The sequence below is a fragment of the Phodopus roborovskii genome, unplaced genomic scaffold (genome assembly GCF_943737965.1).
Source record: "Phodopus roborovskii unplaced genomic scaffold, PHOROB, whole genome shotgun sequence".
Taxonomy (NCBI): Eukaryota; Metazoa; Chordata; class Mammalia; order Rodentia; family Cricetidae; genus Phodopus; species Phodopus roborovskii.
The window spans coordinates 2282074-2298934 of NW_026126446.1; the positions used below are offsets into that span (position 1 = coordinate 2282074).

Consider the following 16861-nt stretch of genomic DNA (forward strand, 5'->3'; position numbering starts at 1 on the left):
GCCCGACTCTGACTCAGGAGCTTTCGGCTCAGACAGCTTAACTCCTGGAACTGTGCACTCTAGGATGCAGAATACAGGGTCGAGGAAGTGAACTGGCCCCCTGACTCTGGCTATGTGGTGCATCACAATGGAATGAAGGTGGCTAACCACCTTCTCCAGGCCAGGAGTGGAGAGAGAGAGGACAGGGCCATGTTTGGGTGTGGGGGGGGGCTTTTAGCAAGTAGATTATCTTTTGAACCACAGCCCCAAACCCCTTTCCCTGGGGTTTGGGGCTGCGGTTCAAATTCTGCCAATCTCATCCTTGAATTTTCTCATCTCATCCTTGAATTTTCTCATTATCAGAGGAAGCCCCGGAGTCTACATGCTCAGCTGAGGGATGCTCAGGGATTCTTTAGTTGAACCCTCCTCTTTGGGCAGGTGACGGGCAAGGAGACTGCCCAGAGGAGGCCAGCACTTGCCCAAGTTTGCCTAGCACATAGGAGGCAGAGTTGAGACTGTCTCTGGACTTTAGGCTCTGAGACTAGGGCATTCTATCCTTTTCCTCCACAGATAAGGGTCCACACAGAGACTCTGGGTTGAAGGGGGTGGCCTCAGGATGAGTCAGAGCCTACCCTTGGCCTCAGAGGAAGGACTACAGAACCCTGTGCTTTGACACAAGATGACGGCCCAGGTTTCTGGGTGTCTATCTAGTACTCAGTGGCTGGCTCCCTTTTGGCCCCATGAGACAGTGTGTGAGACCATCCTTTGCCACAGTTGAGCAAACAAGGAGGTGAGGCACAGGGCTTGACCAAGGACACCAGTATGTTCCTGTAGGGTTAGGGATGAGGGGGGCATCAGTCTGCATGATGCCATTCCTGATCATGATCCCTATTCACTCCCCAGTTTGGAACTCTCCAGTAGGAACCTAAAAAAAAAAAAAAAAAAACCTACTAGAATCTTTGCCCACCAGGGTGTCAGTCATTGTTTTGGTCACCCAACAGAGAGCAGCAAACTAAGGATACAGGTCCCCAGGACCCAGGCCTGTAGACTGTCTTCCTGTTTGTTGATTACCAGGGGGAGATGCTAGCAGGTCTGACTCTTTGTGCAGGGCCTTATTGCAGCTGGCACAAGGGGGGAGGGTCTTGTTCAAGAGCAGGATCCCCTTGGACTAGCTGTGGGAGGTCAGGACACCAGGGGAAGCCCCTAGGGCTGTTTTATGTTTCCATGGCTCTGCGTGTGCATACACCCTGGCCCAGGCCTCCTGCATTCCCTGGACAGAGCCTGCAGCCCCCGCCCCTCCCCCACTTGAGCCCTCTCAGAGGCCTCCTTGTTTGCAGTGTGGAGTGGAAAAATCCCACCCCGGCTCATGATTCATTGGGCTCCCCCGCTCAGGCTATGGGCCTGGAAAGAAACAGCCACGTTTTCCACTGTGTAAAAGCAGGGACTCATTCGGATGGAACAGAGGGGCCAGGGCACCCACCATTACCCTAGCCAACAATGTGAACACTAAGTACACCAGGGGCATGCCTGTAGCTGGGCTGGGTGGCCACGGCCCAGGACTCTGGCTGGTGGGCTGGAGATGGTATCCATGTCTCAGCTAGGGGCCTGGACCACTGTGTCAAGAGCCAGGCTAGTCTGACCATGCCTAAATGTGCTTTAGACCCTGAGTTGCACTGGGGTATGCTGAACAGATGTGCCAAGTGAGGTCAGATTCTGGCCTAGATGCTCAGAGCCCCAGAAGAAATGTCAAGAGGGTGCCTCTAGCCTTCCACACTTGTAGCCTCATCAGGGTCCACTGGAGTCCAGCTTGACTTTCTGGCAAATGGAAACAGTCTCATTACTCTCTCACCTGGTAAGTCCAACTTCAGTCCCCAACAACTCAGGAGACGCCAGTACCTGGAAAGTTGAGCATGTTCATTTCCTGGGTGATCACATAGGCCAGGCCATGTGGTTAGAGACAACTGTCCAGCACTGTCTATGAAGGAGTTGCCCAGGGCAAGAAAGCAAGCCTAGTGACCTTGTCCAGTCTCTGCTTCCTGCTGTGTGGCCTTGGACAAGTCCCTTTGCTTCTCTGAGCCATCTCTGATTTTTTTTTTTTTTTTAACTCACCAAAAGGGCTTGGGATACCTCCAGCAGTGCTTTTCCCTCCAACTCTGGGTCACCTGCCTGAGAGAACTGAGCCAAGGAGGAGGACAAAACTTGAAAAGACACTACTCTCCCCAAAACAGTAGCAAGGGGTGTGTGTAGCTTAAACTGCTGAATGGGGAGTCCCAGGGGCTTGCCTAGCAGAAATAACAACTCATGCTATTTGAGAATCAACTTCATGCCAGGCACGAGGATTAGCACGTTTTATAGATTATCTGCGGTGACGGGCTATTATTATCCTCATTGGACAGCCACGGAAACCCAGGCTTGGAGAGGGAGCGGAAGCAGCTGGCACAAAGCCACCTTTCTGAATAGCAGGGTTCTCTGCCTGTGCGAGCCCCCTGTCCCGTGCTGCACTCTGCGCCTCTGGAAAAGAGGGAGATGGCCTGGCCTCAGTCCCAAATCTATGTGGACTGGATGGTTGGAAAGGTACTATCTGCTTGGCTGGAGGCCCCCAAAGGCTCAGAGCAGGTTGGGACTTGCCTGAGGCCACGCTGTGTTCTCCTCCCTCTCATAGGGCTGTCCAGTGACCGTGGATTAACTGGTGGTATCTAACTGTCTGGATCTGGGCTATGATTCTCAGGGATAGCAAACCCTGGAGTGTTCACAGGCCTGCGTGCCAAGCTGAGCAGAGCCTAACCGGGCTGCCCAGTGTGAGAGCACGATCTGTTGCCAGCCAGAACGAACTCAGTTTTCAACACTGGTTCTGACTCTGGGCACGGAACCTAGAATCTCATGGATGGTTATTTGAAACAAATGAATTCCCAGGCCTCACACTCCTCGAAAGCCTGGCTTCCTTTGAGGGGTTTGGGCTCAGCATGCATGTTTGCTAATCTCATTTTCTTCTTTAGGGTGGAAGGGATGGTCATTAGTTACTACATGCATTTTAAAGGGAGCAGCTGAGGCCTGGGCAGGAGGAAGGAATCACACAAAGTCCCGGCATGCAGTGCTAAAATCAGAATGCAAACAAAGTTTAGCCTCTGCTTTCCTGTAAAAGGAGCCAAGATAGGGCCACGCAGGTGCTTCTAGGTCACTTAAGGGCCAGGCCTTTCTCTCTTGGGAAATGAGGGGCCATTAAATACTGTTGAACAAGGGCATGCCTGGGGATTAGACTAGAGGAGACAGAGGGACCTATGGGGCTCTGTTGCAGGTTCCTAGGAGCTATGTTGATGCTGGGCCCCATGGGAACAGATGAGCATTTCAGTGCAGGCTCTGTGGTATATAAGGCAGTAGACATATATTGCTTCTTATCCTTAAGTCGTCCTACAAGGACTGTGGCCCTTATACAGGCTGAGCTGTCAGAGCACTGAGTTGGCCACACCCCGCTGTGCATGGCAACAGGCCATTTGAACTCAGGCCCAGCTGTTTCAAAGCCTCTGCGTGTGCCCTTTGTGCTACACTACCCCTCTGTGGTATAAGGATGCTTGGTATGACCTTGGCTAAGTCCTTTCTCTGCTCTGGTTCTGCACAGAACTTGGCTGCTGTGAGCTTGCCTGCTGTTTTGTGTTATCAGACATTTGGCCAAGCCCTGGGGGTAAGATGACTCATCTTCTGTGTTAGTGACTTTGAGGAGACTGCCAGTTACAGAGGCAGCCAGGCTTACAAACTGATATTTCCCCAGAAGAAGGGAAGAGAAAAGCACCAAAGAAGGCTTCCTGGAGGAGATGGCATCCTAACAAGTTAACTGAGTGATAAGTGACAGGGCTTCACAAATTGGGAACGAATACGTCTATTTGTAGAAGGCATGAAAATGCCAATAAGCATGAATTCCCCAGGGCAGAGAACTTGGGACTCCTCTCTGCAGCCATGGAACTTCTGTACAGGGTTGTTGCATGACTGACTGACTGCATATTCTGCTGTACCTCAGCCTTGTCTCACACTCTCTTGCTTCATCTTCAGGGTCCCCCTGGGCTGCCGGGATTACCTGGATCTCCGGGTGCACGAGGTCCTCGGGTAAGTGGTGATGTGCGGTGGTTGTTCTTTGGGGTTCTAGATGACCCATTAGTTTGCATCTCGCTGCCATGAAGCCGCAGCATGCCCCTTTCTATACCTATTTTCCATTTTGTCTTTTGGGGTGGACATGGTATGTGACAGTGATGACAACTTGTACCTTTACTTACTTTTTCCACTCCCTTGTGACTTAGGGCAGGGCAGGGACTCCTGAAGTCCATCTACATGAGCAGATATTTGACCTGGCAACCCCCAGTGTGGGAGGAAGAGACCCCGGGGTGCCTCCCAACTCTGCCTGGCCATACTGGTCTGGGGTTCTGACAGAACAGTCCTGTGTCCCTGGAGAAGTGCTGAGCTCCCAGCCTGGGACCAATGGTGTTCATATCCTTGCTGGGGCTGATTGAGCCTTTCTCAGGCCAAGGGCCAGGCAAGCACCAGAGGAGGGAACTGCCTGTTGCATGTTTTTAGCTCCAAGTCCTGCAGTTGGTTTTGGTTATGCAATTATTTGGGCCCTGTTTCATTCCAGACCTGGCTGTATCCTCCTGAGCCTAGGACTCTGGAACCTTTCATCTGATCTGCCTTTCCTCCTGGCTGCAGAGCCTGCTCGGGTGCATGCCCAGAGCTGGGAACTATACACACTATGCAGGTGTCAGGGCCTTGCACTTTGACCTAGTGTTCCAGGGCCAAGCAATCTGACCCCTGTTCCCAAACTTTGCCTGACCACCAGCCAACTTTGCTCAGTATTGTTTCCCCAGGCAGTTTCTCCTGTGCAAAGTCCTCTGTCTGTGGCTCAGATGAGATACCACCCCCCTTTTGGATGACTCTCCCTGTCTGGAGCTCCTTAGCAGTTTTCCTGGCATTCCCAGAGCTCTGCTGACTGACCCACACGAAGGTGATGCCCCCAATCTTCCCGGCCACCCAGGGAAATAGGTGCCAGTAGTCTCCTTATTGTGCAAAGAGAAACCTGAGATTTCCAAAGGTGACTTTATTCTTTTAGATGAAATCAGATGAAGGCAGAGCCAGGGCTGAGTCCCAGAAGTTTCATTCTGTGACCCATTCACCTTCCTGAGTGTTCACTGTGCTTACTTTTCCACCAGCATGGCCTGGGTCCCCATGTGGCCGGCCACAGTAGGAGATAGGCCATGCTTGTCTGTCCATCTGATGTGATGCCTAGCAGAAAGTGATAGAGTGTTTGGGAAAGCTTCTCGCTGGGAAGTTGTGTTGACCTTAGGCAAGTCTAGTCTACCCTTCTTACTGATCTCAGTTTCCTCCCTGTGGGATCAGGTCCTGCATCTCGGAGCTTCCTTCCAGCTTGGACAATTCTCTGCATATGCCTTGGGCTCTCTACCTGCCCCTCTCCCTTCACCCTGTGTCTACACTGGAAATTCCATACATCCTAAAATTCCATAGCTAACGGAATGTTGGGTTAAACAATCTTGCGTCCTCTGCAAACACAGCAGCTCTGGGCCCTAGGAGGGCCAGGGTCCCACCTGAGATCTCCCAGAGCTGTGTGGCCTTATACATCCCCCAGCCCTCCAGTCCTCCAGTCACCATTCCAAGAAACTCCGTTTATGGAATTAGTCTGCTTGGCTCTTTATCAACTATGTGCCTATGAGGCAGTAGCTGGGAGGATGCAGATGGGACAGTTGTGAGGGTGTGTGTGTGTGTGTGTGTGTGTGTGTGTGTGTGTGTGCGTGACAACCAAGACAAATGGGAGAGGAGCAGCTGTTCTTGACCTTGTAAGCCATGCTTGGCCCTTGGGGGCTCGGGCTAGGCATCAAGGATGCCTCCTCACTGCCCCCCGTTGAGCCTGAACTCTGTTTACACCCCAGAACCTTGGCAGGGTGAAAACATGAGCTTTCCCAGATTCCTCAGAGAGTCATAGTTTGGAGGTACTCTTGGAGACAGAGACTAGGGGCAGGGTGCACATTGAGTGAGATTCAGAGCCTGGACCAAGTCCTAACCTGTTCAGATTCTGCCCCTAGACTATTGGGAGTGGGACAGGAGGGCTGCATATAACCCTATAAATTCCCCAGTCTGAGACACCCCTCCTTCCTGCAGTGCTTAAAGAAGGGAAGGGTCCCATTAAGGGTTGATAAAGGGAGGTGACTTGGTGTGAATGTGACAGGCTACAGCTGAGGGATGGTTCAGAGAAGGAGGTGAGGAAGCTGCATTAGATACAGTTCACAAGCAAGAGGGATCCTCTCGAGGCCTTGAGAGCATTGTGGGACCAGGGGCCGGCGAACCCCTCTAGATGCTTCTTCCCACCCCATCTACTCCTGACTATTGCCTCTGGGCAAAGGTCCTAGGGCATGAGCCACCTCTGCTGGTTTATGCTGCTGGGCTGGAAGCCTGTGAAGGGGCTCTTGCTGGAGGAAGTGGATGTGAGAGAAACCAGCTGTCAGAGGGTCTGGAAGTTGGCCTGAATAGTACAGTGCACAAAAAACACAGTCTGAAGCCAACATCTGAAGATTCCACTCTTGCTTGCTCACCCCGTATAGCGTGACCTTGACCAAGGCTCTTGAACTGTCTGGGTACGACTTCTAGCCATGTCTAGAGGAACCCTCCTTGGAGCCTGCGGTCAAAAGGAGGGCCCTGACCCTCCTTAGGAGGGTGCCTTTGTCCCCAAGGGACCATGCCTACCCTCCTTAGAGTCCCAGCCCAAAGGCTCTGCTAAAGTTTAATGGGAGAGGACACTTTGGTTAGAGTAGACCTAGAAGTTTCTCTGGAGGAGATGGCCTGAGTCAAGCCTTGAGGATAGGTCTAGTTTCTGCTGAGGGGTAGATGCTGAGGGACATTCTAGACAGATATTGGGGACAGCTGGAGCCAAGGAGAGAAAGGACCCAGAGGTTGGAGAAAGACTATGTAGCTAAGTATGGCACTTGAGGGTCCAGGAGCAAAGGGTATACCCTGAGCTCAGACTGGTTGGGTCAAAGCTTGCTCTGAGACACCTGAGCATTGTCTGAGTGCTGCCTTCCTCATCTCCACAGCAGGGGTAATGCTGGCACTTACCTAGATGCCTGGGATGATAGGATACGGCATGGGGCATACTCATGCAGGCCCAGAGTCCCAGGGTTCCCCTCTCATCTGGCGCTGAGAAAGGAGCTCACACAACAGGCAGCAGGATGGTGTAGGCAGTGTTAGCGGAAGTGGAAGCGGAGTGTTCCTTCTTTCTCTCATCTCTTGTTTCTCTCTCTTCCCTTCCAGGGTCCTCCTGGGCCATATGGTAACCCAGGCCCACCTGGCCCTCCGGGAGCCAAAGTGAGTATTATAAGTGGGGTCTGGAGGTGTGGCCATGGGTGGCAATGGGCTGAGGCTTCACTTGGGGTGTCTCCCAGGAGCTCCTGGTGGAGGACTCTTGGGGGTCTTTGTGGAAGATTCCCTTCCAGACCGTAGCTACCCTAGTTTTTCCCTGCATGCACTGGGGCTGCCTGTGCAGTACAAAGTGGTGGGTTTACCTTGTGGTTGAGAGGTGGCAGCTTGGAACCTGGGGCCCTTGAGGTGGGAGTAGGCAGAAAGGCAGTCTGGTATTTCCCAGGGTGAGCCTTGACCTTGAATGTCTGATAAGGACATAAAATATATGGGTTGGGAGATATACCTTGAGGAGGTATGACAGCCTTGACCTGGGAGAGGTATGGGAAGATGGAAGTTTAGAAGATGGCTGATTGTGTTAGGTAGGATGGGGTAGGAACCAGGCTGAGCCAGATGGAGATTGGAAGGAGATGGGACCCTGGAACTCTCTGGCACTGGCCTGAGTAACAGCCTTCGGGCCAGAAAAGGGACTGAGATGACATCGTGTTTGTGAACCTGCAGCCCAGTTAGAGGTGGTCATGCCTGAAAGGAGTTCTCTGAGCTGGAGATAGAGTGGGCATGGGGTTGGGCACAGGCTGCCACCTCCCCGCAGGAGCCCTCGAGGAATACTCAGGTTTGTTTCTCATGAGACTGTCACAGCCAGGGCTTTGATGGTGGCAGAACCCCAGCCACTGAGCACCTACATTGGGTAGACATCAAGGTGGTAGGTGGTCAGGCTGTTGTCTGGAGTAGTGTCAAGGACAGCAACATTTGGGTCATGGGGGTGGGGAATGTTTCTGGGATGGTAGAAGAGAAGAGGGAGGGGGAAAGTATGGAGCATGAGGTTAGTGAACTGTCCACTAGTGTGGGCAGTCCGAGAAGAGCAGAGGGTCTCCCAGATCCCTGGCTTGCCAGCCACAGGGTAGCTAGGTGAGTAACAGCCCTAAGCTTTGGTTAGCCAAGGTCCAGAGCCACTCTTTGCTAAGCCAATTGCAAGGTTGAATGGCTTAAGGAAAGTTTTAACTCTCTGGCCTGATCATGCTGAGTAAGCAATGGCTGGCCTCTAAACCAGGCTCTTGAGATTCACAGAGTGGCCCAGTTGGCCTATCAGATTCTCTTGAAGTGGCTACATATGGGAAGGCCTGGACCCACAGATATACAGGACCAGTGCTCCATGCCTGGGTCCTTGTAAAGAGCTGCAAGCACACTGCCCCAGCCCCAAGATCTGTGACTCTCAGGTCAGGCTGAACTGGGGTTCCTTCTCAGAAGGCAGGCAATGAGGTCCTCAGGAATCCTGTGCCCAGCAGCTGCTGGGTGCACCAGTGTCTAGCAAGGCCAGCAGTGGGGACAATTGTCACCATGTTATATTGCACCTCTCCCTGTAGCCACTGTGCGTGTGCCTTACTCACTTGTCTAAAAAGATAAGACTCTACCCATTTACTGATAAAGAAACTGAGGCATGGGCAGATGAAAACCGGGCACAAGAACTTGTCCAGATGGGCGAGGTGGAAAGGGTTTTCCCTTGGAGATTCTTGTTTGTCAGAAGCTGAGGGCCCATCAGGATATTTGAATGGGTGGGACTGCCCTTGGCTTGCGCCTCCACAATTGGCTCCTGGCTTGCAGGAGGATGCTCTGTCAGCTACTCCCTGTGGCCCTTGCTGGCCCTGGTCATAGTCTGAGTGCTGCAGGCAACCTACTCCATCCATAGATGTCCCATGTGGCAAAAGGATCCCTAAGGTCCTCCCCAAATAGAGGGTTTGGCACAGGGCCTGGTCTTTCGAAGGCAAATCCTCTTGCCACGCGGAGCTGGGACATGTTGATGGGACTGACTTGGTTAGCCGACCTTCGAAGTCATTCTGTGCCAATCTAATGGAAGATGTTGGCTTAATGAAAGCCATTTATCACTGGCCCCAGGCCACACAGTATGTTCTGCATTGGGTGTAACTGAGGGTGTGAGTTCCAGAGAAAACCATGGAATGAAAGCTGTCTCTCCCATTGGGACTCCCATAAGGCTATAAGGCAAAGGTCATGCCCTTTGCCTGGATGCTTGGTTGTGAGCAAAAGTAAGTGGCAGCGACTCAGGGCTGACCATCTGGGTCAGAAACCTCAGTCTGCTGGGTCTGTCCCTGACCATGTGCTGTGGCCAGGTAGAGCTCCTTTTATCTGGATGGAACTGGTGGCTTGGCTGAGACTCAAGGAAAAGAAAGTCATGTGTTTGAGATGGGGGAAGGGTTGTGGAGAGGGTTCTAATGTCAGGCTCCTTTGGGCCCTGGAGGTAACCTGATGGAATCACAGGGCTAGCCTTCCTCAAGGCCACTTAGCTTAGCATGTTCTCACTTAGCTTGCTCTCCTCTTTTAGCATGGCCTCCTCTGGGACTGTCCATCTAATTTCATCATCCTTGATTTACTGAGACCCCACCATGTGCTGTTGACAGCTGTGGTGGCACAGAGCCACCAGCCTCCAGGATGGGAGGCAGGGTCAGAAGATGAGCAGGAAAGGGAGAAAGGAAATGTTATCCTTCTGGAGAGATGGGAGCAAAAGAGCTAAGGTGACAGGGCTGGGTCCTGTGTTCAGGTGGAAGGCCACATGCAGGATCCTGGTATTTGCCTCCACAGCTAGTCCAGGCTGTATCCAACTCTGCCTCCTGCAGAGCCCTACCAGAAAGAGGGCTCCTCCCTCAGCTTCCTCCCAGATAAGGCCCAGGGCTCTGAAAGAACTGAACTAGACCAGGGTGGGGGACAGTGCTGGTGAACTGAGTGGCTCATGGTAGAGTCACCAGGCAGACTCGTTTATTCATCAACTAGTGGTTGGACTTCAGGAAAGTACAGATGTTAAGAACACAGGCTTTGGAACCTAATGGCCCAAGCTCAAATTCCCAGTTCTCTCCCCGCCCTTACCCCTGCTTGCATGGCAGTGGGCAGATTGAACATACCATACCTTAGTTTCCACCTGGGGAGTTGAGTGATTAGGGCAGCTGCCCCCCCCCCCAGGGTGTTGTGAGGAGTGTCTAAGTCTTCTGTGTTGGGCAAGGATACTCTTCAAAGGATGATAGAGTCAACTCATGCCAGGCCCCAGACTGGACCCAGACTTGCGTGGTCCTGCTTTTGAGACCAGCAAGAAACTAAGCTAGGGAATGGAGGGCAACATTGGCTGGGGCTCCTTGGATATCCATGGAATGGGATTGATCTGACCTGCGGACGAGGCCTTTCTGTGGTCAGTAAGGTGAAGGCACGGAAAGAGGCTGGGACATTAGCCATGTAACAGCAAGAAGGCATGGAATGGCTTCAGCAGGGATGCACTCAGGAGGTTCGTGTCCTGCATAACTGCCCCGTAAGCAAGGGTTGGCCTGAAGTCCATAGGGAAATGTGATGCTGACCAGGGCAGTGTAGCTACAGATCACAATGAGGCAGGTGTGATGCTCACCCTCGGTAGGGGGGTCATTGCTGGGAGGTCAGCAGTGAGTGAATTTTCATCCACAAAGAAGTTGGATTCTGCTCTTTGAAGCCAATGAAGTACCCATCCCCAGCCTGCCACTCTCCCTGGTCTGGCCTGGTGAGTATGGACCCTGGGACACCACGGGTACACAGCGACTTAGAATTGGTCAAAATCTGTGTGGGGACAGCCACATACAGCTGTCAGGCCTCCAGCCTAGGCTACCTTCCTCTTTCCCATGATGACTGATGTAAGGCACATTCATTAAGGCAAACATGGAGAAACCCTGAAGGAACTGGGACGAGAAGCCACGACCGGCAGCAGCTCCTGTCCAGCGATAAGCACAGTGCGAGTTTGCAGCAGTGGCAGACAAGGCACGGAGAGCTTCCCTTACTTTATAGGGAAGATGTTATCACTCCCACATTACAGAGGAGGACACTGGGGTCACATTTCTTGTGAGTGGCAAGGCTAGACTCCCAGAGTCTGACACCAAGATCAGACACAGAGCCACAGGGCGCGTGATGCCTCCCACACTTGGGCTATCCAATTCTTCCTGCAAGTGTCATACGGGATGTGGTTTTCTCTCACAGAGACAGCCATCTGGACCTCCTCACCTAGCATTCCATTGAAAGCATTTCCCGTTGTGAATGTCTAACCCTGAGCGTGTTCTAAGGGCCCGTGGAAGGCACCCTGTCAGCATTCTTTCTCTAGCTGCGTTCCCTGTGCAAAACTAATTTCTGCTAATATACAAGTAACATCTTGAAGAGTACGACTACACCTGAGTGCTGGGATATCAAGTTATTCCCAGAGTTCCCAGTGTGGACTCGAGCCAGCCAGGGGGCCCCAGTTTGGATTCTGGTTACGCCCTGAACTGCATGTGTGACTTTGGCTAGTTATTTCACATCTCCAGACCTGGTTTCCATCTCGCACTTCCCTGCATTGTCCTCAGGACTGGACTGTGTGTGTTTATGTATGTCATGGTATGCATAAGCGTGTGCAAGCAGCATGTGTGAATAATTTATAACATGTCTGCACAGAAAAACTGAGAATGCCTTGCTATTAACGTCTTAGTCACTGCCTTGGGGGAGGGGAGGGTTGAGCTAATGCTGGAACAGCATTAGAGGAAGATGCTGAAAAGAGACAAATCATTATTTTTGCTGATCATCTATAACATGTTTTTCCTTATGTCTGTTTGAAATGTGTTTCACCACTTGTAATTATTTTAGTCGGGGTGGGATGCTGTCTTTGTTATTGACATGTAAAAATTATTCATACATGGAGATTATGAAAGCTTCACCTACTTAGAAATATTTTTCTGATTTGTTCATTGCCCATGAGGCTATTCATGGTGATTTTCACAAATGGAAGTTTTATTCTTTTTGTAAAAAAAATTACAATAATAGGACCAGGGAAATAGGCCAGTTAGTAAAGTGCTTGGGGATCTGAGTCCAATCTCCAGAATCTATGATTTAAAAAAAAATTACTTGTGATGGGCATGTTTGTAATCCTAGCATTAGGGAAACAATCGGAGGATCCCTAGGTGGGGCTTGCTGGCCAGACAGCCTGAGCTACTCAGTGAAGTCCAGGCTAGTGAGAGGCTCTATATCAATAAATACCCTCCAAAATAGATTCACCTGAAGAATCATAGCAGAGGCTGTCCTCCGGCCTACGCATACCTGTACACACATGTACACTCTTGCACATGCACACATTAACAATAAGGAATTTATAATGAGTCAAATGATTTGGAAAAGGCACACTGGTTAGTCTGGCACTTTCTCTTTAAAATTTTAAAGGTTTAATTTATTGCTATTAATATTACTGTGTGTGGCTTATGCATGCATATGTGTGTGCGTGCGTGCGTGTGTGTGCGTGTGTGTGTGTGTGTGTGTGTTTGTGTGTATGTATGTGTGTGCATGTGTTCATGCCATAGTGTGGTTTGAAGGTCAGAGGACAAATCTGTGGAGTCAGTTCTCTCTTTCTCCCTTAACTTGAGTTCTGAGACCAAACAGAAGTTGCCAAAATTGCACAGCAAATGCCTTTACTGGCTGAGCCACCTTCCTAGCCTCATTTGTTTTGGAGGTACTGGGAATTGAACATGGTCCCATGCATGCTAAGCATTCAGCTGCATCCCAGGCCCATTTCATTTTTTACACTTAATATTTTCTTTTGCCTGTGTTAGGATCAAATGTGTTCACTTTTATTTCCAGTCATTCAATAATAGCGTTTGTACTCAAACTTTTCAAGCCATCTGGAATTAATCTTAGAGGAGCCAGGATGTGAACTAGCACTCTAACATTGCTTTCCCCTTGTAGTTGACCAATTATTAAGCAGCCTTTGCTCTTGTGATGGTTGTAGGGTAGACCAGGGTCTGTTTTAGGTCATTCTGTTGTGTTTCATTGATGTTTGTCCATTTGCGTGCTAGTGAAATACTAGTTTATATGACATTTACTATCTTTGTAATGTGTTTATGTGTTTCCCCTTCTTGCTTCATTTCAAACATTTTTGAATTTTTTCTGTTAGATGAATTTTATTTTCATTCTCATTTAAAAAGCTCTTGTTTTTTTTTTATCTGAAGCTGTATTAAGTGATATATTAATTTGTGAAGAGTTAGCATCTTTAAAATATTAAGCTTTCCTATCCACTACACACATGGTATGTCTTCCAGTTTGGTTGAGGCTTTTAAACATCTTGCAGTAAAATTTTATAGTTTTTATTGCATAATCCCTGCACATTTGTTATTCAGTTTATACTCAAAATTTAATGTTTTGTTGCTGCTATACTTTCTGCTGGCTCTCAGTTACTGGAGAGAACATTTTACTTTTGTCTATCCTTTTTGTATGTAATTTGCAACCCTGTCTTTTCCCTCTTTCCTGAAGTGATTGTCTATTCTACTCATGCTTCAGTTAGTTCTCCTGAATACTCTAGACAGGAAGTCATATTTGCAAAGAAGGACATACTTCCTTTTTCCTCCTCCCTCTCTTTGTTTTTCCTGCTTTATTGCATTGGCTGGAACTTCTGAACCTATGAAACAGTAATAACCACAAAGGAAGTCTTCAGAGGAAGTTCCAGGACCTGGCCAGATGTCACTCCTACTTCTCTTGAGACCCCCCTCCCCAATTGCTTATTCATGGCCTATTTTGTGATACTGTCTCTGGGCCAGGCCCTGTATTGAGTACTTGTGGTCACTGGACAGTTATGTAGGATACTTTCAGTCTAGCATTTCTTGACCCTTTGTGGTGTAGTCTTTCTCTGTCCTGTTGCTTTCCCAGGCCTCAGTCACAGAGGACCCTCAGTTCTCTGCTCTCCTTTCTAAAGGGATAGAGCGCAGCACTGTTCCCATCTCAGCATAGTCTTAACGCCCAGCATTCATGCTTTACCTCCTATATAGTCTTCTTGGCTGTAAGGCTTCATGACCTAGTCCAAGCTGAGGGCATCATTGGCTTACTCCAGGTCACGTGCACTTGCTGCCTGAAGAACTAGGTCTAAGGACCAAATCCTTGCCCTCAACACATAAACGATTCATAAAACATCATCTGCTTTTTTCTCTCTCTCTTTCTCATCTGCACCTTTGTAGTAGGCATCTAGCTGAGCAAAGCAGGTGTGTTCAAGCCCATGGTCCACAGGCTGCACAAGGTCAAGGTTAGCAGCCAATGAAGCCACCACAATTATAAATTTACTTAAAACATATGATTTTATGATTTTTTTGGAAAATTATTTGTGCAGATGTCAGGTATGAACTTTGTAGATGACAGCATGGTGTTGTAACGTCAGAAGGTCAGAAGGTCAGAAGGTCAAAGACACCAGGAAAGTCTCCATTTTAGAAGCCATCCTTTTGTCTAGGCAGGAATACCTTGATCTGAAGCGCCTTGTCTTCTATACAGCATCAGCTTAACTGCGATCCTTTCAGGGATTTACCTACATTTAGGCACAGCTCTGGGTGCTAGTCCTGCCCTCCTCCTATCACTGGCATGTAGATTTTCACTGCACTGTGCTGAAATGTAGAGAGCTTACAACAGGTTTCCTGACCCTAAATCTTACTGTCAATCCTCCGATAAGCAGCGTCTCTTTGATCTGCCTTCATTTCCTCTTCTGTAGAATGGAGCTCAAGAACATTGCTCCTTCATAGATTCAGGGGTTAATTGAGATAATAAGCACGCAGAGCCTAGGAGAGCACTCATTAAATGTTAGGCTGCTCTGATTGCTCTCTCAGGCTTCTCTCCCAAGGGGCCTAATTCCTGTGTCCTTTTCTCTACCATTGGCCTCCCTGGTGGTCCATACTACACATGGCTCATAGTTAATGTTCTGGCTCCCGGATTCCAGCTTGTAGTGAACGTCCATTCTTGTTAAACCATTTTTTGGACGGAGATCATATCCAAGCACTCTTACTGAGAATACATAGAGAAAACCATCAATAACTCAGGAGCGGTGGCCAGGGAGCCAGTCTGTCATGGCTTTGGGGATCAATCTTTGTACTCTATGAAATGACAGAATAAGGCACAGTTTGCCAAGACCTATTCCTGTGAATTTTGTGTGCTAGCTCCTCTGCCAGCTGCAGACCATGGTGGGCAAGGTGGGGCGGGGGAAATATCTGTCCTTTTTTGGCCACAGGAATCCCTGGTAGCTGGGTAGCCTGGGCCAGGCCTTGCACTGTGGACATAAAAGGCATGGAGCTGGGCTTCTGATCTACAGAGGGTTGGAGAGTATCTCAGAGGGGTGGCCATAATGTCAGGTACATGTGGAGGTAGGATTCTGGGGAACCCTCCCTCCTCCAGGGTGCTCAGTGTGACAGAATTAGGGTTCTAGGGACCTACCATGGAAGGGCTGGCCTTCTATTGAAGCAGTTGGCTGGACGATGGGTCGTATGGCTGGGACATGGTGGAGAGGGAAGAAGTTCAAGGTTGCAGATAAAAGCTTTGGTGTCAGCCAATCTGCTTCCCACCTGCTGGGTTAGCCCAGGCTGTGATGGCTTCTCTAAAGCCCAATCCTGTCCTTCACTGAAGCAGAGAGTAGGTGTGTAGAGCATACTTCACAGCGTGCACATAGTAGGGAGCTGGCAGAGAGGGTCTTTCCAGGCCAGGTCAAGATGGTTTCCGGTGGAGATGGACCAACTTAGGATTTGGGAGGTCTGAGTTCTGACAAAGAAAAGACTTAGTGGGAATTAAATAGAGTTGGCCAAGCCACCCTTTCCATGTGTCATAGCCATTATCCCATTGGCCCTTCGCCTAGAAACCTGAGAAGCCAGTCTGTGCATGTAAGGTACATGGTCCCTTTTAGAAAAGTGAGGAAACACTGCTCAGAGAGAAGACCCTTGGCCTGTAGTCCTACTGTGAGTCGGTGGCAGGCCCAGAACTTCCACCCAGGAATTCTGGCACTGAGCTCACTGAGGCAACAAGGCCAGGGAGCTTTGGCAGAGGGGATAGGAGTGGGTTGAGAGTTCCCAGCATTCTTTTGTAGGTGAGAACTCTCCTTTTGTCCCTGTGAGATGCAGCCAGTGAGCCCTTTGGCTTTTGTGCTGACCCAGACTCTAGGGACCAGGATCCTTGTGACAGAACCCTGTCATATTCCAGGAATGGCCAGTGCTTGCCCCAAATGGAGACTTGCCATTACCATTATGTTCTCACTAGTGTGCTGCCCTCATCCCACCAATGGGTCCCACAGAACCGGGAGTCATGGTTTAGGGGTCCAGTCTCAGTTCTGTGAGCCTTATCCTAGGTCCCTGAAAGCTCTTGCTCCTGGTCTCAGTTTCCTTGAACGTATTCTGGGGTGATATGGTTCCCTATTCTCAGCCCCCAGCTTAGAGTGGGCATCCAATGCAGTGTGCAGGTGGGAATGGCCTTCAGTGTGCGATCCTCCAGCTCCCGGTGATCAAGGAGGCACATGTCAGCTTTTTGGAAAATTACGGAGCCCAGATGCCTTTGGATGTGTCTCTTAGACTCTGCCGAGGCCCAGGAAAAGGCAGCTGGCAGTATGTGGGCAGACTGGTCACCTGTAGTGGCTGGGAGCTGGACATCTTAAACAGCGCTGCTGGTTCTAGAATGGTCCTCCCTGCTTGCTGAGGGA

General features: G+C 50.0%; 1 protein-coding gene across 7 annotated transcripts in view; it reads left to right on the plus strand.

The window, feature by feature from the left end:
* The window catches only part of Col27a1 (collagen type XXVII alpha 1 chain), a 118343-nt gene that overhangs the window by 13235 nt on the left and 88247 nt on the right, over positions 1–16861 (plus strand). For all 7 annotated transcript variants that reach the window (XM_051187953.1, XM_051187956.1, XM_051187958.1 and 4 more), the window contains exons 4-5: positions 4024–4077; positions 7282–7335. In XM_051187953.1, coding sequence (XP_051043910.1) covers positions 4024–4077; positions 7282–7335 — 108 coding nt within the window. The remainder of the gene's footprint in view (positions 1–4023; positions 4078–7281; positions 7336–16861) is intronic.